Source organism: Eublepharis macularius, chromosome 7 (genome assembly GCF_028583425.1).
Source record: "Eublepharis macularius isolate TG4126 chromosome 7, MPM_Emac_v1.0, whole genome shotgun sequence".
Classification (NCBI taxonomy): Eukaryota; Metazoa; Chordata; class Lepidosauria; order Squamata; family Eublepharidae; genus Eublepharis; species Eublepharis macularius.
In genome coordinates this window covers 98,537,695-98,555,397 of record NC_072796.1, presented here as the reverse complement: position 1 = coordinate 98,555,397, position 17,703 = coordinate 98,537,695, and the positions used below count along the sequence as shown (strand labels likewise).

At 40.0% G+C, this 17,703-nt stretch overlaps 1 protein-coding gene across 1 annotated transcript in view; it reads right to left on the bottom strand.

Moving 5' to 3' along the window:
• The window catches only part of PI15 (peptidase inhibitor 15), a 31,133-nt gene extending 13,677 nt beyond the window's left edge, over nucleotides 1-17,456 (bottom strand). Inside the window, exons 1-2 of the mRNA XM_054986032.1 lie at nucleotides 17,402-17,456; nucleotides 16,601-16,924 (exon numbers count right to left, since the gene is read on the bottom strand). Of these exons, the coding sequence (XP_054842007.1) occupies nucleotides 16,601-16,873 (273 nt within the window). The 5' untranslated portion in view covers nucleotides 16,874-16,924; nucleotides 17,402-17,456. The remainder of the gene's footprint in view (nucleotides 1-16,600; nucleotides 16,925-17,401) is intronic.
• Nucleotides 17,457-17,703: the final 247 nt, after the last annotated feature.

Sequence of the window (17,703 nt, the reverse complement as noted above, 5' to 3'; positions counted from 1 at the left end):
TCAACTATGGAACTGTAACCTGCAGAACCACATGGCTACTTGTACTGTCTGATATTATTATCTCCCTGATCATGAAAACTTACATACTATGGTATATACACATGCAAGCATATTTTGACTAGTGGAGTACTTTGAATAAGTGGTTTTCTCACAAAGTAGTATTATGAAGCATTATACGGCAGCCGAGCATAGGCAACTAATAATAATATTTCTGTCAATATGTTTGAATTAGCTCTTAAGTGGAAAAGATGAAAGGTGGATTTCTTACTATCACATTAACAGCCTTGGACACAATCCTATATTATTTAGAACCCACCTTTCTCCAAGTAAGGCCCATGGAACTTTCTGTGGGCTAGACCATACCTAGATCAGACCACAAATCATTTTACAGTTGTTTCCAGGTATATGTTCACTTTATTGACCAAATTAACTCAAAGAAAGATATACTGCTACACTAAAAAGTCACTATAATACTGGTATAAGTAAAGGAATTTGGAGACAGTTGACATATATAGATGACGGGCGTTTGAACTCCAGATTTTGGGGAAACAACTAGGAGATCAGTTATCTGGGAGATGAAATTGTTTATGATTTCCAATTGATGACCCATTCACTTGCCTCATTGCAGGTAGAAACAAATTTTTCTTGGCTAACAATATTGTATTTGCTTTCTTCAAGCTGTTTGATGTATAACCCACTCAACATTCACCATATTTGGCCAAAAATTTAGAAAAGGACATTTCTCTATCTGTACAATTTTTATCCATGACTGGAAACTGACTCCCCTCTTCTTTTATCAGGGTATGCCATGTCATGAAAACACATGCGCTCACAGGCAAATTTGGCAGGCATGTATTTATTTGGATTATGAGGTCACCTGGATTCCAAGAGGTCTCTTTATGGGTGCAAGAGTGGTTCTCTTTTTTTTCCCCCAATCAAGATTCATGTGTTCAAAATATACTTAATATACTAGAACTAATTAGTATCAAGCAATTAGCTAAATAATCTCTGTCTATGAGTAGTACATATATGAATCCTTAAGTGAATTTTAAAAATGAAAACATATGCACTATGTTACTGGCTTGCAGCAGCCCAATTTAAATTTTAAAAAACATCATTGTTAAAGCTACTTTATTTGTGAGACATCATACACAAAGATATTCCATAAATCAACACACACACCCCAATGTCCCACCCAGTTATTTGGAGGAGGTAAGAGATCTGTTAATAAAGATCTCTACATCTTGCTGAATATAAACAAGATTTTCCCTGGTTAAACTGACCTTTCACTTCTTTCACATGGAATTGTTATTCGATATTCTATTGTAAATACCTCCTTTTCACTACTTAAGATATTTCTGATGATTCCATGACAGTGCCATCCGAAGCAGAGTTACACCCTTCTAAAACCCATTGATTTTAATATTCTAAGGCTTTGCTGAGAATTGCACTGCTTCCTGGAAGTAAGCCCATTTAGTAGACCCAAGTTGGAATCTGAGTAGACCTGTCTAGAATTGCTCTCTTGGTCTCATCAAGTCTTTCAACATTTCTAACGAACATATGTGGACACAGTCTTCATTAGGAGAAATCAATAAACATGCAATTATTAACTTAAACAAGGCTGGAATTTCAATAACCTTTTGTTTTGTTCTGATGTGGAAATGAATTAACAATAAACTGACTGCATTTGAAATCTTGATATACAGATTTAACCCCTAGACATTCAAACACCGAATCTCATAACACAATGTCTTTCTACTGTATATGAGTTGTCAGGTGTACAGTTTTCACCTGGACGTTCTGGTATTTGGAGGGGATTGTATGGGGAAAACAACCTCCAAATACTGGACATGTGATCCCTCCCCCTAGTGGCAGCTCTGTTACCCAGCTGGCCTCCTGCAGATGTGTTGTGCCACCCAGGAGTGGCTGACCAGCCTGAGCACCCAGAGGTCGGGCTGGCATGATGACATAACTTTTGATAGTGATGGCATCATGCCGGGATGGTAGCGAATGTGCGTGAATGTTTAAAAAAGGTGAGTGTTGCCCCCCTACTGGGGTCCAGTATTCAGGACCTCATCTGGGAACCCTAACTGTATAAACCAACACATAAGGGATGATATTGGTTACACTAAAACATTAACTGATGTCTAATTCCAATGACTGCATTTCATAATATATTTTAGGAAGGCTGATCTCTTAAATGGATTTCCACTCATATTGAATCTGCATATGGGACATATTCATCTGATCAAACCACTTCAGTAGAACTGGAAAGAACCACATGCCAAAGCCATTGAAAATAGGCCATTTGTTTTTTAATGGCTCGGGAAGCTCTTTGTACTAAGAAGAGATCCTTTCCAAAGTCTATTTGTCTCTCAAACTGTTCTGTGATCTTTCATTATTAACACATTTCCTGGCTTGACATTTTTTGACATGTTCAGTAATAACTTTAGCTTAGTCTGGGGCCAGTTGCAGCAGAGAAAGCCCGCCATGTGAAGTTCATCACGGTCGGGGTAGAATTTAAAAATCTGAACGTTTCTATACATTTTAAGATTTTAATCCTCCATTTAAAGCTTTGTGGTGACATGACTGTTGATAATACAGTAAGGAAACAATTTGCTCATAATGTCTCTATGCATGTTCTACTCAAAGTTCATTTTTGCAAAAATTATGGGAAGTCTGGCCAAAATGAAGGCAACAGGAAGATAAAAGCGTGACTATGATCTTGCTGTGTTTCCAGGCTAATGTTACTCATCAGGGCTCAGCTTCTGTTAGTGGATTTCCCTTCTTGCATGTGAAATATCCATGCAATGTATATCTTTGTCATGGCAGAATGGTCTCAGGTGAGTATAAGGTACATTACTTAAGAAAGAAGAATCCAGAATATTTCCTAGCTACGTCCTTCATACTTATATTCGAACATTCTAATATTAATAAAACACATATTTTTCAAATCATAAATAAATAAATAAATAAATATAATACTGAAACCACCTTTGATAGTGGGATTTCAGCTTGTGGACTCTCTCTCTCTCTCTCTCTCTCTCTCTCTTTCTCTCTCAATGTGTGTATGTATAATAACAACAACAACAACAACAATAATAATAATATTCTATGTATATGCCACCCTTCAGGACAACTTAATGCCCACTCAGAGCAGTTTACAAAGTATGCCATTATTATCCCCACAACAAAACACCCTGTGAGGTGGGTGGGGCTGAGAGAGCCCCAGAAAGCTGTCACTAGCCCAAGGTCACCCAGCTGGCTTCAAGTGGAGGAGTGGGGAATCAAGCCCAGTTCTCCAGATTAGAGTCCCGTGCTCTTAACCACTACCCCAAACTGTACGTATGTGTAGGGTGTGTGTGTGTATTTCACTTGCTGTATCTGTCACTCAGCAGTTCCCACTGCTGAACTCACTTTTTAAACTGAACAGTAATTGATGAACCAAAGCAAACTTATGTAGAACTATCCCATGAGATAAATTAGTTTAGACTGAGAGCAGAACTACAAGTGACAAAAGGCACAGATTGGACACTTGTCAGCTTCCTTCAAGTTTTGATGGGAAATGTAGGCAGCTTGGCGGAATGTTGGACAAGTGACAGTTAAAAAATCCATTGGACAACAGTCAGAGAGCCAAGCTGCAAGACTAGGATGCCTACATTTCCCATCAAAACTTGAGGGAAGCTGACAAGTGTCCAATCTGTGCCTTTTGTCACTTGTAGTTCCGCTCTAAGTTACCTCTGCCAGTAAGTGCACTTAATATCCCAACTGTGAAAAAAAAATCCTGATATCTTTAACTGCACATGTGTTTCTCACACAGACATTTTTTCATTGGATCCTGTCTCATCATTTTAATTAGAATAATGAATAGGTGATAGGGACAGAAAGTGGGACAGCACAACTTTTAAAACTTTTGCAGGTTTGTTTATATAAGCACTCTTTAAAACATTCTTTTCACTCTCTTTGTTTCTGCGAACATACGAGAACTGTCACCATCTGCCCTTCACTCTAGTCTAATAGTCAAGTCAATATATATATAGTGATTTAATATCTGGTATTTTAACTTTTCTATGTGTCATTTCTGGAGAAGGCAAAGCACATCAGCCAAAACCATTCCATGCTATTAAAGCAAGTCAGAATGCAGTCTGTTATGCTATATGCAGCTTTTTATAGGCAGAGCTTTGGTTTTCATCAGTCTCTGCTTGGAGAAATGAGTTGAGCATTGAATTCTGGTGGATCAAGAGCTGCATTCCTTGAGTGTGCCCACTGGCATCTCTTTTACGTCCCTTAGAGCTTCACACTGGTCTACTTGTAGCTGGTACAAGTTACCTGCTGGATGAATCCCACTGAAAATCACTAAGCAACTGTTGCTATAAGAAGCTATATCTATGTCAGTGCCATGACAATTCATTGTTAAACCCATTCCCCCCTAGCTGTTGTTATTTGTTTATTTATTTAGTACATTTTTATGTCATTTCTCCAGGAACCTGCCCAAGGCAGCTTACAAAATAAAAATAGTGACAATAAAACATTAAAATCCAGCATTGAAAAAGCCACAGCTCAGCATAAAAACATAGACCATAAAAACAGAGAACTGACAGCTTAAAATAACAGTTTCCATGTTATAATAGTGTTTAAAAAATCAACTCCTTAATTCAAAGCCTAGGTGAACAGAAATGTTTTGGCCTGACACCTAAAAGAAAGCGCACAGGCATCAGGCAAGCCTCAAAGGAAAGGGCATTCCACACGCAAGACTTGCCACTACTGAAAAGCCTGTCTCTGGTTGCCATCTACACAGAGAGCAGGGCCTGTGAGGCAGATCTTAACTGGCAGGCTGGACAAAATGGGAGGAAGCTGTCCTTCATGAAGCGTGTCTCCAAGCCATTTAAGGCTTTAACAGTAAGAACTAGCATTTTTAATTGCGTTCAGAAACAACTGGGCAGCCAATACAGCTTTCAGCACTGGGGTAATACAATCCCTCTATTCTGCCCCTGACAACAGCTTGACTGCTGCATTTGGATGAAGTGAACCTCCTAGACGATTTTCAAAGGCAGCTCCATGTAAAGCAAATGACAGTAATCTAGCATAAATCTATTAATGCTGAGTGCAGAAGTAATCATATTTCAAGAGATTTCAGTATCTCATATTGTTAGTAGACTGGGAAAACTCCAAGGACTGCCAGCCCGTGGTCCATCGATTTTCACTGACCAACCACGAACCATGAACTTTTCATGGACCAGCCTGTTTCACAGACCAGTTTGTTGGTCCATGGTCTGTCATTCCATGGGCCCTGGCACCACTCCCCTTTGCACCCAGAGAGCCCAAACTTGCCATGAATCTTCAGGAGCCTATCCTCCAGCCACCCTCCAAATTTGGTCAAGATTGCATTTTGGACATCCAAGTTACAGACCCCCAAAGCAGCCACCCCCAAGAAACTTGCAGTAGATACTATGAGTCGTAAATGGCATTGACTTGCATTGGCTTGCAGCACCAAAAAGTTGCAATGAAGCAAAATCAAAGAGAAAAAGGTGGGGGAAAAGCCCCCTCACTCACCACACAGACACCTTCCCAGTCATTGCTTAGGGAATTAATTCTTGCTCCTTGCTCACATAGAGAAGAATGGGAGCTCTCTGGTTGGCAGCCAGAGCTGCCTATCAAGGTTTTAAGGGCTAGGATTGGTGTTCCTATGGCTGCAGAACATCCATTCCCTCTGTTGCCTAGGGAATTAATTCTTGCTTCTTGCTCACATAGAGAAGAATGGGAGCCCTCTGGTTGGCAGCCAGAGCTGCCTATCAAGCGCTGCAGAAGGTCTGCAGACGTCCCCTCCATTGCCTAGGGAATTGATAGATTGGCACCAGGATGTCTGAACTCACGGACCACGGACCGACAGACTAGCCCAAACAGACCAAAGTTCATGAAAAACATGAGTCCCATGAACCGCGTGTTTGTGAACCACGAACCGGGCCAGACCATATTAAATTTAGGTCCATTTTCTGGTCAATGCCCACCTCTAATTGTTAGTGATAGGACCAGAAATTTAAAATGACACCAGACCCAAAGGATGGATCTCCTTTTTGTAAGGAGTAAAGCATATCAGACATTTTCTGTTTATTAATATTTCCATCCAGCGCCATTAAACAAGGTATATACAGTGGGCCAAAAGTCTGCTCATTTGGCACCATGTTCAGATGTTGAAGTTGTATCTTTTTAACAGTAAAGTTTTGTACCTGAGAAAAAACCCAGAGCATGCAAAGATTCAATGCAAGATGCAATAATCTCCATGGATTAGAAATCTTAGTAAATAAAGCAAGGGTGCAAGGGAGAAGAACAGACTTAACTATTAGAAGAATATGAGAAAGAGAAAGAACATGATGTTGAAGTAAGTAAAATCAGGGGTGAGTGGTTGCCTCAGTTAATTACTTTTATAATGGCTTAGATGCAGCAATGCACAAGTGGAAACATAAATGGACTTAACACAGTTTTGTTTGTGCAAGAGATTGTGAAACACCTAGTGTTTTCTATACTGCCCAGAAACTGCTTGCAGAGTATGTTGTGCAAGCGGAAAAATGGTACGAAATGTTTAACTTAGCGCAAAGGACTTGCATGGGGGAGGGAGTGTTCCCACACTTCTGTTTCGGCGAAGACCCTTGGCACATGCCGAAATCTTCTGATGGAGCCAAGCTTCTGTCTGTTAAAATAGATCAGGAAAAAATTGTGGTCTATTGATAAAAGGGAGACATGGTATTTTGATGAATAAAATAGGAAATTCTACTTGGGTAGAAGAAAAAATTCTTTTTCCAGCGACAACTGCGGTTGGTTGCATAGGATAACTGTAAAGTTCATTCATATTGTTGTACAGTTTGATCCGATGTGTCATGTTTTTGGATGAGAGTAATTATTTAAAATTCCTTGGCTGCTGTTTTTAGCAGTTAGCAGTATTGGTGTTTTTGTTGATTATTCATATTTAACTGAATATGTAATTTTTGTGTTAAGCAGTGTGGACCAGTTCGAGTATCTCAGAAGTTAAAATAAATGAAATAAGTATATCACTTTTAAAAACAGTTGAACATGTCTTCTAGAAATCACTGGAAAGAGAAAAAACTCATGAATACAGAGCTTCATCCTTATTTCCAAGACAGTATCTTAGTTTTCATCCAGACTACATTCAGACTGGATTATTTGGATTTAAATTAGTGACACCTTTCTTTCTTTCTTTCTTTCTTTCTTTCTTTCTTTCTTTCTTTCTTTCTTTCTTTCTTTCTTTCTTTCTTTCTTTCTTTCTTTCTAGTCTCATTTAAGACAATTTCACAAGTGCTATGAAGAACAGCTTATTTCCAGTGTAATATAGCTTAATGTTTTGAATATGTTAAATCATTTAATGTGGCATTTAATGAGAGCAATCCTAAACAGGTCTATTCATGTTTACTCAGAATCCTGCTCTGGTCTATTCAATGGCGCTTACTCCCAGGAAACTGTTCTTAGGATTTCTCTGTTAATGTGGGGAAGTGCCAGGTAATTCTAACATGGCGCTTAAAACAAGCAAGCCATGCCTTCCAGGTCCTGTTAATTGTTACAATTAGTGCAATTATAAACAGTTACACCTATGTAAGGACATTGACTTCAATGGACTCAGAAAAGTAGTCACTTTGTTTGTACTGAATGTGATGCATTTCCCAGACCTATTGTTTAGTAGATCTGACCAAACAGACTCTATTCACACATGTTGGTGGCCACTACAGATCCAGGCCACGGGCTGGGAAACTCATAAGGGCAGCCTTCAAGTGGTGATTTTTTTAAAAAAAAACATAATAAATTATGGGAGAGGAGACATCCCTGGTGTAAGTAGAGTGTTTCTCAGCCAGAAAACCTCAATGGAACTGAAGAACAAATCGAAGTAGTATGAAATTTAATCAGATTTCCTTCCCAAAGTGAATTTAACAGACATTAATGTGGTTTTGTTCATTGTCTTGTTCACATGTAAGTTTTGTTTTGATCCCTTTATTGAACTCTTGAATGGACAGATTTGGTTTTGAAATGCCTTTCCTGGTTCACTCAGTAACAAATGATACTGGCAGATGAATCACAAGTATACTTGACAGTGAAGTGCCGTCTCCTAGTCATCGAGGTTAAGTTCTATTTATTTAAACAAACCCCACCCATTGATTAGCCACCCATTGCCCATTTATGGAACAAGGTACAAAGTATGAATGCATTTTTTCTGTCTCAGATATTTCCATTCAAAACACAGGATTGCTGCATGTAAGGGACTTAATCCCAGCAAAAGAACAACATGTCCTTAGTTCTTCCATAAAATGTTGAGAGGTGCTGAGTGTATATGTACAGCATGATCTGAGCAGGAATTCAGTAAGCTCTGTGTAAAAGAGCTGTCAAAATCAATACATTTCTGGCAAAAAGAAGCCAGTGTGATGTCCTCTCGGTTTAGTCATGTTGACAGGCCTCTTTTTCATATGCTTGTTAGCAATCTGAGTTATCCAAGATGCTTCTGTGACTTTAGGATAAACATATCTTTTAAAACTATGTGAATCCTGCTTATCCAGCTTATTTTTAACATTAAAATGCACTCACTGAGAACTGCAATGATATGAAATTTTATATGTAGCTGCTGTGGAATACAATAATGCATCTCCTGGAGGTTAGACTAGCAGGATCACTTTACCAGCAGGTGTTTCAAAGTCTGCATATAAAATTCCATGACAGTGTTGCTCATAATCTATGATTTTAAAAAAAAAAACTCTGAACCTTTAAGTTCCATGTATCTCAAAAATTTACTATGCCGTATAAAGAAAAAAGCTCAATAGGTGTAATTTTTAAAAGGTCTGCTCAGAAGTAAGTATAATTTTACTTACTCCCAGGAAAGTGTTTTTGTAGGATTGAGCCAGGAGAGCATGCAACAGAATTCTCAGCAGCTATTCCATATTTTTGGAACTCTTTTCTCATGGAAACTGAATTCATTTCTGAAGCAGTAGGCAACATTTTTATACCACCAGGCATTTGCTGGTCAGGATTAAGCATCATATATAGATTTGTGGAGGAGGGGAAGGAGAAATGTAAGCATCTTTTTGTTACTTAAAATTTTCACCCATCCTAAGGCTTCAAGATTTGGCTGGCCATGTTTAAAAACAATAAATTAAGGCTTGAACAGTGGTGATCTCATGCAACAGACTAATAACCATTATGAGTAAATAAATGTTTCAAAACATTTAATCGGATAAGGTACCTATTACAGTGTACAGAAATGTTACCCTTTTATCTCTCTCCTTTTTAATCTGCTCATTTTCTCACATTTTTTCCAAGTCGTTCAAGCAAAGAAGAAGCACATAACCATGACATCCACGCTGTAGGTACATATGTAGTAAAGAGCAAGGACTGTTAACTGTGGGAATGTAGCAAAAAGATGGGATGAAGGAAGAAGAAGCCATTATCCCTGCTATAACAAATGTGGTGATGATTTCATAATAACAGAATACATTTCTGTAGTGAATCTTTTTGCTCCATGCAAACAGAATACAATAACATACACAGAATTTTTAATTCTGCAACAGAAGTGTGGGGGTACCTGTTGTATCTGCCATAACATACTATGGTTCTTGTGGACTAGCAGAAAAGTAGTCTTCATCTGAAGACTCCTAGAACAGTAAAACCTCCCATTATGAACCCCCACCCCACCCCCAGCCTACTTCGTTCGTCATCACAGGGCTTACTGGTGGTTCCTGGCCCACCAGGAAGAGGGCCTTTACGATTGTGGCACCCTGCCTTTGGAATGCACTGTCAGAAGGCACTCATGCTCCGCAGGACTGGTTGATGTTTCAGAAACTCTGTAAGGCAGAACTATTCCCACATGCCCTTGCTCTCTAATATTCTTTTGTGAGGAAGAGCAAACTGCTGTGCATTTTTATTTACCTGCAATTTTTACGTTATTTGCAGGGTTTTATAGGCTGGGGTTGGGACTAGAGTGGTTTGTAATTATTGCATAAGGCTGTCTTATTGTGATTTTATTGAATATTATACTTTTGTACTATTTTTAACTGCTGTAATTGTAGTGAAACACTTCAAGTTCTTAACTGAAGAGAAGCGATATAAAAATTGAATACATAAATAATAAATAAGATATAGAGATGGGGCTGTATGTCTGAAATAGGTTCTGTAGCTAATGCTTGTGAAGCTATGACTAAGTGGTAGAGCCTCTGCTTTGCATGCAGAAGGTCCCAGCTTCAATCCCTGCAACTCCAAATTAGAGATGGGCACGATCCCAAAAAAATTAATGATCCAGCCAATCATGGATCAGCGGCAGCGACGATCCCGAATTAATGATCCACACCGAGCATCTCTTGTTCCCGATCCATGGATCGTGGATCATGGAGGCCAAAGCGGGACATGCTGCTATTCCCAGCTATGTGGGTGGCGGCGGCGGCCACCGGGCCTGGTGGGCGCGGGGAGGTGGCAACAAGCCGCCTCCCCTCAGGTCCCATTCAGCAACACAGGAGGTCTGTGTTTGGCCGTCAGAGCTGCCTATCAGGGTTTGCAGGGATGAGATTGGAGTGCCCATGGCTAGAGAACACCCCCTTCCCCCTCCCTCCCCTGGGTGTCTTCTCCCAACTTGTGACTGCTTTGCTGCTCCGTGGTTGGAAGGAAGCCCTGCTGATCAAGGAAAGCTGGGCTTCCATTTGGGTTTCCAGAGTGACAGAAGGAGGGCAAACAGAGCTCAGGCTTTCCCCTGGCTCCGTTGCCAGGGGAATAGATTGCTGGCGCCTGAGTGTCTGGATCCCCAATCTGAGCCCGAACGCAATGATCCAGGCCTTTCCCGATTGCTAGATCATTGGCCGTGGACAATCCCGATCCGCCGGGTCACGATCGCGTGATCGCCATTATCGTGGGGTTTTTTCAATCGTAATGCGGATCGTGCCCATCTCTACTCCAGATTGTTAGGTGATGTGGAAGTCCTCCACCTGAGACCTGGAGAGCTGCTGTCTGTCTGAGTAGACAATACAGACCTTAATGGACCAATGGTCTAATTCAGTATAAGGGACCTTCATGCATTCATTTGTTAGCTTATTCTATCATTTAAAATAGCCAGGCCACCTCAACCTAGCTGTTGAAGGGGGAAACCTAAAGGAAAGTGGTAGGTAACCTTTATGGCCCAACTGCCAGATAACCTACTTCATACACCTGTTGGTGTGGTGGCCTGGCAAAAAGGAGGGGGAAGACAAGGACTGTGCTTGTCCTGGACCTTGCAAGCAAGCAGAACCTCAGAGGTGCTGTCAGTCCCTTGGACAGAAAACTGGTGCTGCAAAATGGTCTGGTATGCTGTTACCCAAATGGACGGTCTCCTTGAGAGTTGGGGGGAATTAGCAGCAAGGAGGAGGCAGTAAGAGCAGGTAACTTAGGGATCTCCACCAATGTATAAGAGGATTGTCCTGGTTAGAGAACTCCTTTCAATAACCAGACAGATATTTCAACTGAAAAAGGGGATTTTTATTGAAAATAACATAGATCAACAGCACATAACACACACACAACAAGCATTCAGAGCTAACTAGAAACAGAGTTTGAGGAATTGGGTGATATTTACCATCCAGACATCCAGGTAAGAGGAGGAGCGTTGGGCGGCCTGCACTTCAAGGCAGAAAGACTGAAATGGAGGTTTGAGGATGGATGCTGGATCCAAAGCATGCACACAGCTTATGGCAGAGGGACAGTCTATTTCATACCATGGGTCCTACCCAATGGCAAGATTGCATCTTCTGCCTCAAAAACAAAGACTTGAGTGGTTGTTCCCGGGGTGGAAAAAGGATTGAGAAGTTGTCTCCGGGGTGAGACAAAGAGCTGGCAAACTGTCTCCAAAGTGGGACAATCAGCCGGTAAACTGTCTCCAGGGTGTGACAATAAACTAAGAAGGTTTGATTAGGTCTTCTGGGGTGGAACTAAAGTTATCAATTATGATTAACAACCCGCGAGATGGATGGGTGAGGCTATCAGCTCCCTGAATTGCCTAAGAACAAGAACGTGGCTAAGGAGAGGTTGATAGGGTGTGTTGCATTGATTAATTCAAGGCCTTCAAGAAGGCCTTATTGTATCAGGATCCTTAGCACACCTCCAGGGTGTGGGAGGGGGGTGAGCTGGCCTCACCTGTCATTCCCCATGTTTGCACATTTCATCTTCCAGCCAGGATCTGGCTTCCACATTTCTGCCTGCTTGGGTAGCAGTTTTAGTGCTTGAAGCACATTCAGAGAAGGGGCTTATTATGGCACAACCATAATCATAAGCCTTTTAATGTTATGGGGGCAAGTCTGACTGCTAACAATGCCACTGTTCGACATGCATACTGAGGGCTGCCTACCCTGCTATCATATATGTAGATTACACATTCGTGAATATCATTGTAAAAAGTAGAGCTCGGAATCTGTCGCATAATTGAGCTTTCTCATTAGAACCTGGCATGGAGGGAAAGACTGTATCTGATACAATAATTCTCTTTCAAATTGCAGTTCTCTTTCAAATTGATTTGTCCATTTAGGATCTTGTTAAACTAACATATTGCAGGAGATGTAGCAAAAATGAGGACTGCAGTGCTTATGTGCTATGGTCTTGGAGAGTCCTGGAAAACATCATCAGAAGCAGCTTAGCAAATTGATTGACATAAGCTCTTCTTGTTTCTTAGAATTCATGGAGTTAATGACTGCACTCCCCAGTGTGGGCATTGTCTGGCTCTCAGCAAACTTCTGCTCATCATTCTGCATTTATTGCTGTCTATTATTAAAAACTTGGAAAGAAAGGAATACCATATGTGGGTGGTGGAAATAGTACTTTGGGCTTCTAAGAGGGACTGTAGTTACAAAATAAGACACATTTTACAAACTCAGAAAATATCTGGAATCCATTTTTAGAATACTTTAACTAAATACTTGTCTATTAGTTAATCGCATTAACCACTGGGATTTTCTTTTGCTCAGTATAGGTCACTTTTTCTGTATGCATAGCAGAGTGTGTGTGTGTGTGTGTGCATCCCCTTCCTTTTGAAAAATGTATCAGCAATGCAAATATTTCTGTGTGATGATGGTGGTGATCATGATGTAGATGAAAATGATGATGATGAAAATGAAGAAGATAATTTTGATGAAAATGAAGGAGGAGAACTAATAACTGAAGATGCACAAATTGAATAGATAGAGTGGTAGATAAAACTAGCTTATCCCTATCAAAGGAAAGAGAGGGTAGTCTTTGAAGGCTATGCTGAGGATCATTGAACCTGTATGGGCAAAAGGTGTGCAACAGTAGCTGAAGTAAACAAATTGGGTGAGAGTAACTGAGAAAGCTGGCTGAATCCAGCCTAGACAGTTAATATTGTTAAACAGACTTTGTATATGGTAGAAATGGGGCAGTTGTTTTTGTAATGGGTAAGTGAAGGAGTTGTGAAAGATTATTACTCCTGCTTCTTCGGGTGTATTTATTTTGTTGTGGGCTTTCCAAAAATTTCATCGATCAGGAAAGCCATAGGCAGCTTTAAATACAGACTGTAAAATTCTGAAGACCTTCCAGTTTTCACCATATAAGCAGCCCTTGAGCACCAGATAAGTAGTCCCTAAGCACTGTTGGCCAAAGTGGAACAGAACTGTGGACATGGAAATAAACTGAATAGGTTAATGGAAATCAAGAAATTTAACTGAAAGAAAAAGAGCATTACTTACAGAGAAGCCGCTTAAACAGGACTGGGACTCCCTTCAAAAGTATACTGCGCGAAAACGCTCCCCACTCCATATGAGAATTACGTATTCTACCTAGTTTGACCTGCCTCATTATTTTAATATGCTGGCAGTTCCAAAACTGAGGCAGTGATACATGATCACGTGTTGCAACATGTTGCCAGTAGCCCAGATGAAGGGCCGTTTCCTTAAAACACCTTTAGATCAGCACTTTTGTGACTGCCCATTAGTTGTGGTCAATTCATTGTCTCATACTTTTTCTACTGTCCAAAGCATGCAACAGCCAGAGAGAGATTCCTTCAGAAATGGCTACTGAATTACTCAGCCATCTCTGACTCTTCAAAATTAAGATTACTTCTGAGAAGCCTCTGCAAAAGCTGCATTGTAGATGTTGCAAAGTTTTGTTTTACTGTGAGTTTTAATTCTTAAGTTTTGTTTATAGTATATGGTCTGCAACTTGAATAAACTTGGAGATTTTACTTGAGGCTTATTTTGTTGCGAATCACTTTGAGCTCTTAATTAAAGGGAAGTGGTAAAAATCCATTCAAATAAATAAATACATTTTGTTAACCTCAAATTTGTAAAAAAAAATTCATAGGGATGTACACAGCCCTATGGTACCAAAGCTTAGTCCACATCATGCCAAACAGTTGTTTGACACTACATCACAGTGCTCCTCTCCCAACTTTCCTTGCCTTGAGGGCAGTTGGGTAATTAATTACTTTATGATTATTGACAAACCACAATTTGATGTTAATTGGCAAACAATGGTTTATGGTTGCAATGCAAACCAGGATTCCAGACTGAGACAAAGAGCAATTTGAAACCCTTGTCCATCAATCTGAACTGAGGTATTTCCCATGTTGCATACAGGGACTTCTGCTTCTGTGAAAAAGTATGACATGACCCACAGTTCCCAGATAAATACCAGATGTTACAGCTATAGCATAAATCCACACTTAGGGAAGCAGCTATTCCTCTTCTTTACCATATTGACCAAGAACATCAACAGCCTTGTGAGAGAAATCCAGAAGAAGAAGGCAGACAAAGATAGCCAGTTTTATGTGGAGTTTTATGTCTCCATTTCTATGTTTATTGTTAAAGCCCTTTAATGGATCCTCAGTTTCTAGCTGCCTAGAGCCTTCAAAACACAACAAGATAAAATATAAATAAACTACGCTCTAGAGAGACCATATGAACTGGCGCTACTGTTGTAGATAGAAAAAATGGCTCTGATCATATGAACTGACATATTTGGGGGGAAAGCAGAGAAAAAAATGATCTGGAGAAAATAACATGGAAAAGCACTAAAAAAGGATTGTGGCTATTTAAAATTCTCTATTGTGCCATGATTTTTCATGGATATTAGCCTACACTTAATTCATGGTATGAAGTAAAGAGAAAGATAAGGCATGTTAACATAAGAGACAATCTAAATTTGCATTGGCTTTAAATGAATTCATTTGAAATGGCTTCTCCAATCTCCCAAAAGAATTTTGAGATGAGTTGTTTGCTAAAGAGGCTAAGAACTGCCTATTACAGAGCCATGTCCTCTTCACAGAACTACACTTCCCAGAGTTCCCTGGAGAACTGGAATGACAGTTAAAGCAGTTTCTGTACTGTAGTTTATGCTCCACAGAGAGAATTAAAAATAACATGAATACAAAATATCCTGGTAGCTGGTTCTGAAGAAAATGTAGCCAAAAGTCTGCTAGAGAATGGAAATCTGGATACAATGCTTTGTTGCGGTATTAAACATAAAGAGCCACTTATAATCCTTACTTAAATCCTGACAGATGTTGTAGAGTTTGTTAATGAATTCCAGCCCTGCAGTGGATAAGCCATTCTGACTATCCTTGGAATTTTTCTTCTTTTTAAGAATAGCAATCCTGGGTTCATATATGTAGTTCACAAGCAGACTAAAAAAAATTGTTTCTGTATTTATTTATTCATTCATTCATTCATTCATTTATTTATTTGTATGTATAGAAGCATCAGTGTGGGAGCTGCTTTTCAGACTGATGTAAACAAAATGAAGTTCTTGCCCTAATGATAGTCTAAAACATATCAACAGAGGGCACGGAGGAAGATGGCAGCAAAGGCCAGTCATCGTTTCAGGCAGAGTGAGAAGCCAGGAGACATCACGCTGCCAGCTGCGGTGTTTTCCCTTCCGCACTGCATGGTTCTAGAGGCCTGTGACCGCTATAAAAGAGCAGTGCAAGAGATCTCCTACATTCAGAAGATGCTCAGTCGCTAAAAGATCTGAGGTGACCAGTGCTGCCAACTCTGCACTGGAAAATTCCTGGAGATGTTGGGGGGTGGAGTTGGGGAGGACAGGGCTTGGGGAGGGGAGGGACCTCAATGGGATATAAAGTCATATAGTCTATTTCCATTTTCTGGAGGGTAACTGATCTCTGTAGTTCAGATATCAGTTTTAGTTCAGGAGATCTCCAGGCCCCACTTGGAGGTTGATAATCCTGGGACAATTACAGACCTTAACTCTTCTCACAGAACTAGAGTTCCCTTGGGAGAGGGAGATGACTGTTAAATGTGGTTAAGTTCGCACTATAGGTATGCCGCAGAGCTTATGATAACGTAAGAGCTGTTAAAGGTTTATTTAAAGTGACTATTTATGTCAGAGCTCACATGTCATTATTATATGAAGAGAAAAAGAAACCATACTGGAAAGTGAGCCACTATGTTACTTAGGACACAGAAAGTAATAAAATTCAAAAGCAGTTTCAAAAGCCATTGGCCTTGCTAACTTGGGATAAATGGCACCATTTAGAAATATAACAATATCAAATGCATACTTTCATTTCTAGACCAAAGCTTGGAATGTTCAAAAATGGTAAATAAGTAAATAAAGGTCTTGTTACCATATATTCCATGTTGGCTGCTGGTGGGAAGACTTTGCCCCTGACTTGATTGTGATAATCCAAGATAGTGATCATGTCATTCTGTGAAATGTATCGTTTCCTCCTGGCTTTGGGGATGTTTGCAGAATCCAAATGAGCTGCCAAGGCTGCTTCGACATCAGTGTAATTATTGGTTGACAGGAATGAGCCAGTGGAATTGGTAAACTCTACTGCACTTATTTCATAGAGAATGCAAATTAAAAGAGCACCACTGATTGCAGAAATTACTGTCATTTGGGGGCTGGAAAGGGAGTTCTGCTCTAAATCAGGGAGTACAGAGAAAATCTGAAAAGGAAAAGGATTTAGAGACAGTGACTGGTATCAAAGTGAATCTCTTTTACTCTCAAATCAGCTTTTCCCTCTTCCCTTTACAGCTGTTCCCACAAGATGATTAATGTATGCAAAAAAACCCAAAATATGACATTTGCAGGGAGCCAAAGAGAGCTCCACATTCTCTCAGGTAACTTAGCAACTGTACACACAAATTGCATCATAAAGCAAGATTTGTTCATACTGGCCATCTTATTACAACTAAAAAGACTGAAAAAAGCATCTGCTATTTTGAAGAGAAAAAGATACATTCATCCTGGTCATTCATAATGATGCTGTTGATAAAGATTTATAAGCAAAGCGATAGGCAAGAAATATGAGAAGACATGGAAACAGAATGTCTTACTTGTACTGTTAAACTGAGTCCAGCAAAATAGGATGTGTATTAATAAAAATGCATGCAAAGCAAACTGACTAAGCTTAATGGCTTACCTCTGTGCAGAAGCAAAAGCCTAGTGTATTGTTCTTCCAAGTTAAACAGCTCTTTTCAGTGCTCTAGTGTGAACCCTTGGAAAGAGGAGTGCGTCTTATTTCAAACCCACAAAAAGAGAGAGAAAGACTCTGCAAGCTTTCTAGCTGCTGGCCACAGGAGCTGCTAACAGCTTTTATATGTTACAGCCTGTGTGATCCAGAAAGTGCAGCTCATTCCAAGGGTCTATTCTGCAGCCAAAACTAGAGGGGTGGAGTTTTGAACAGAAAACACAGTGATTGGGTGCCATCTGTTTTTTAGTATA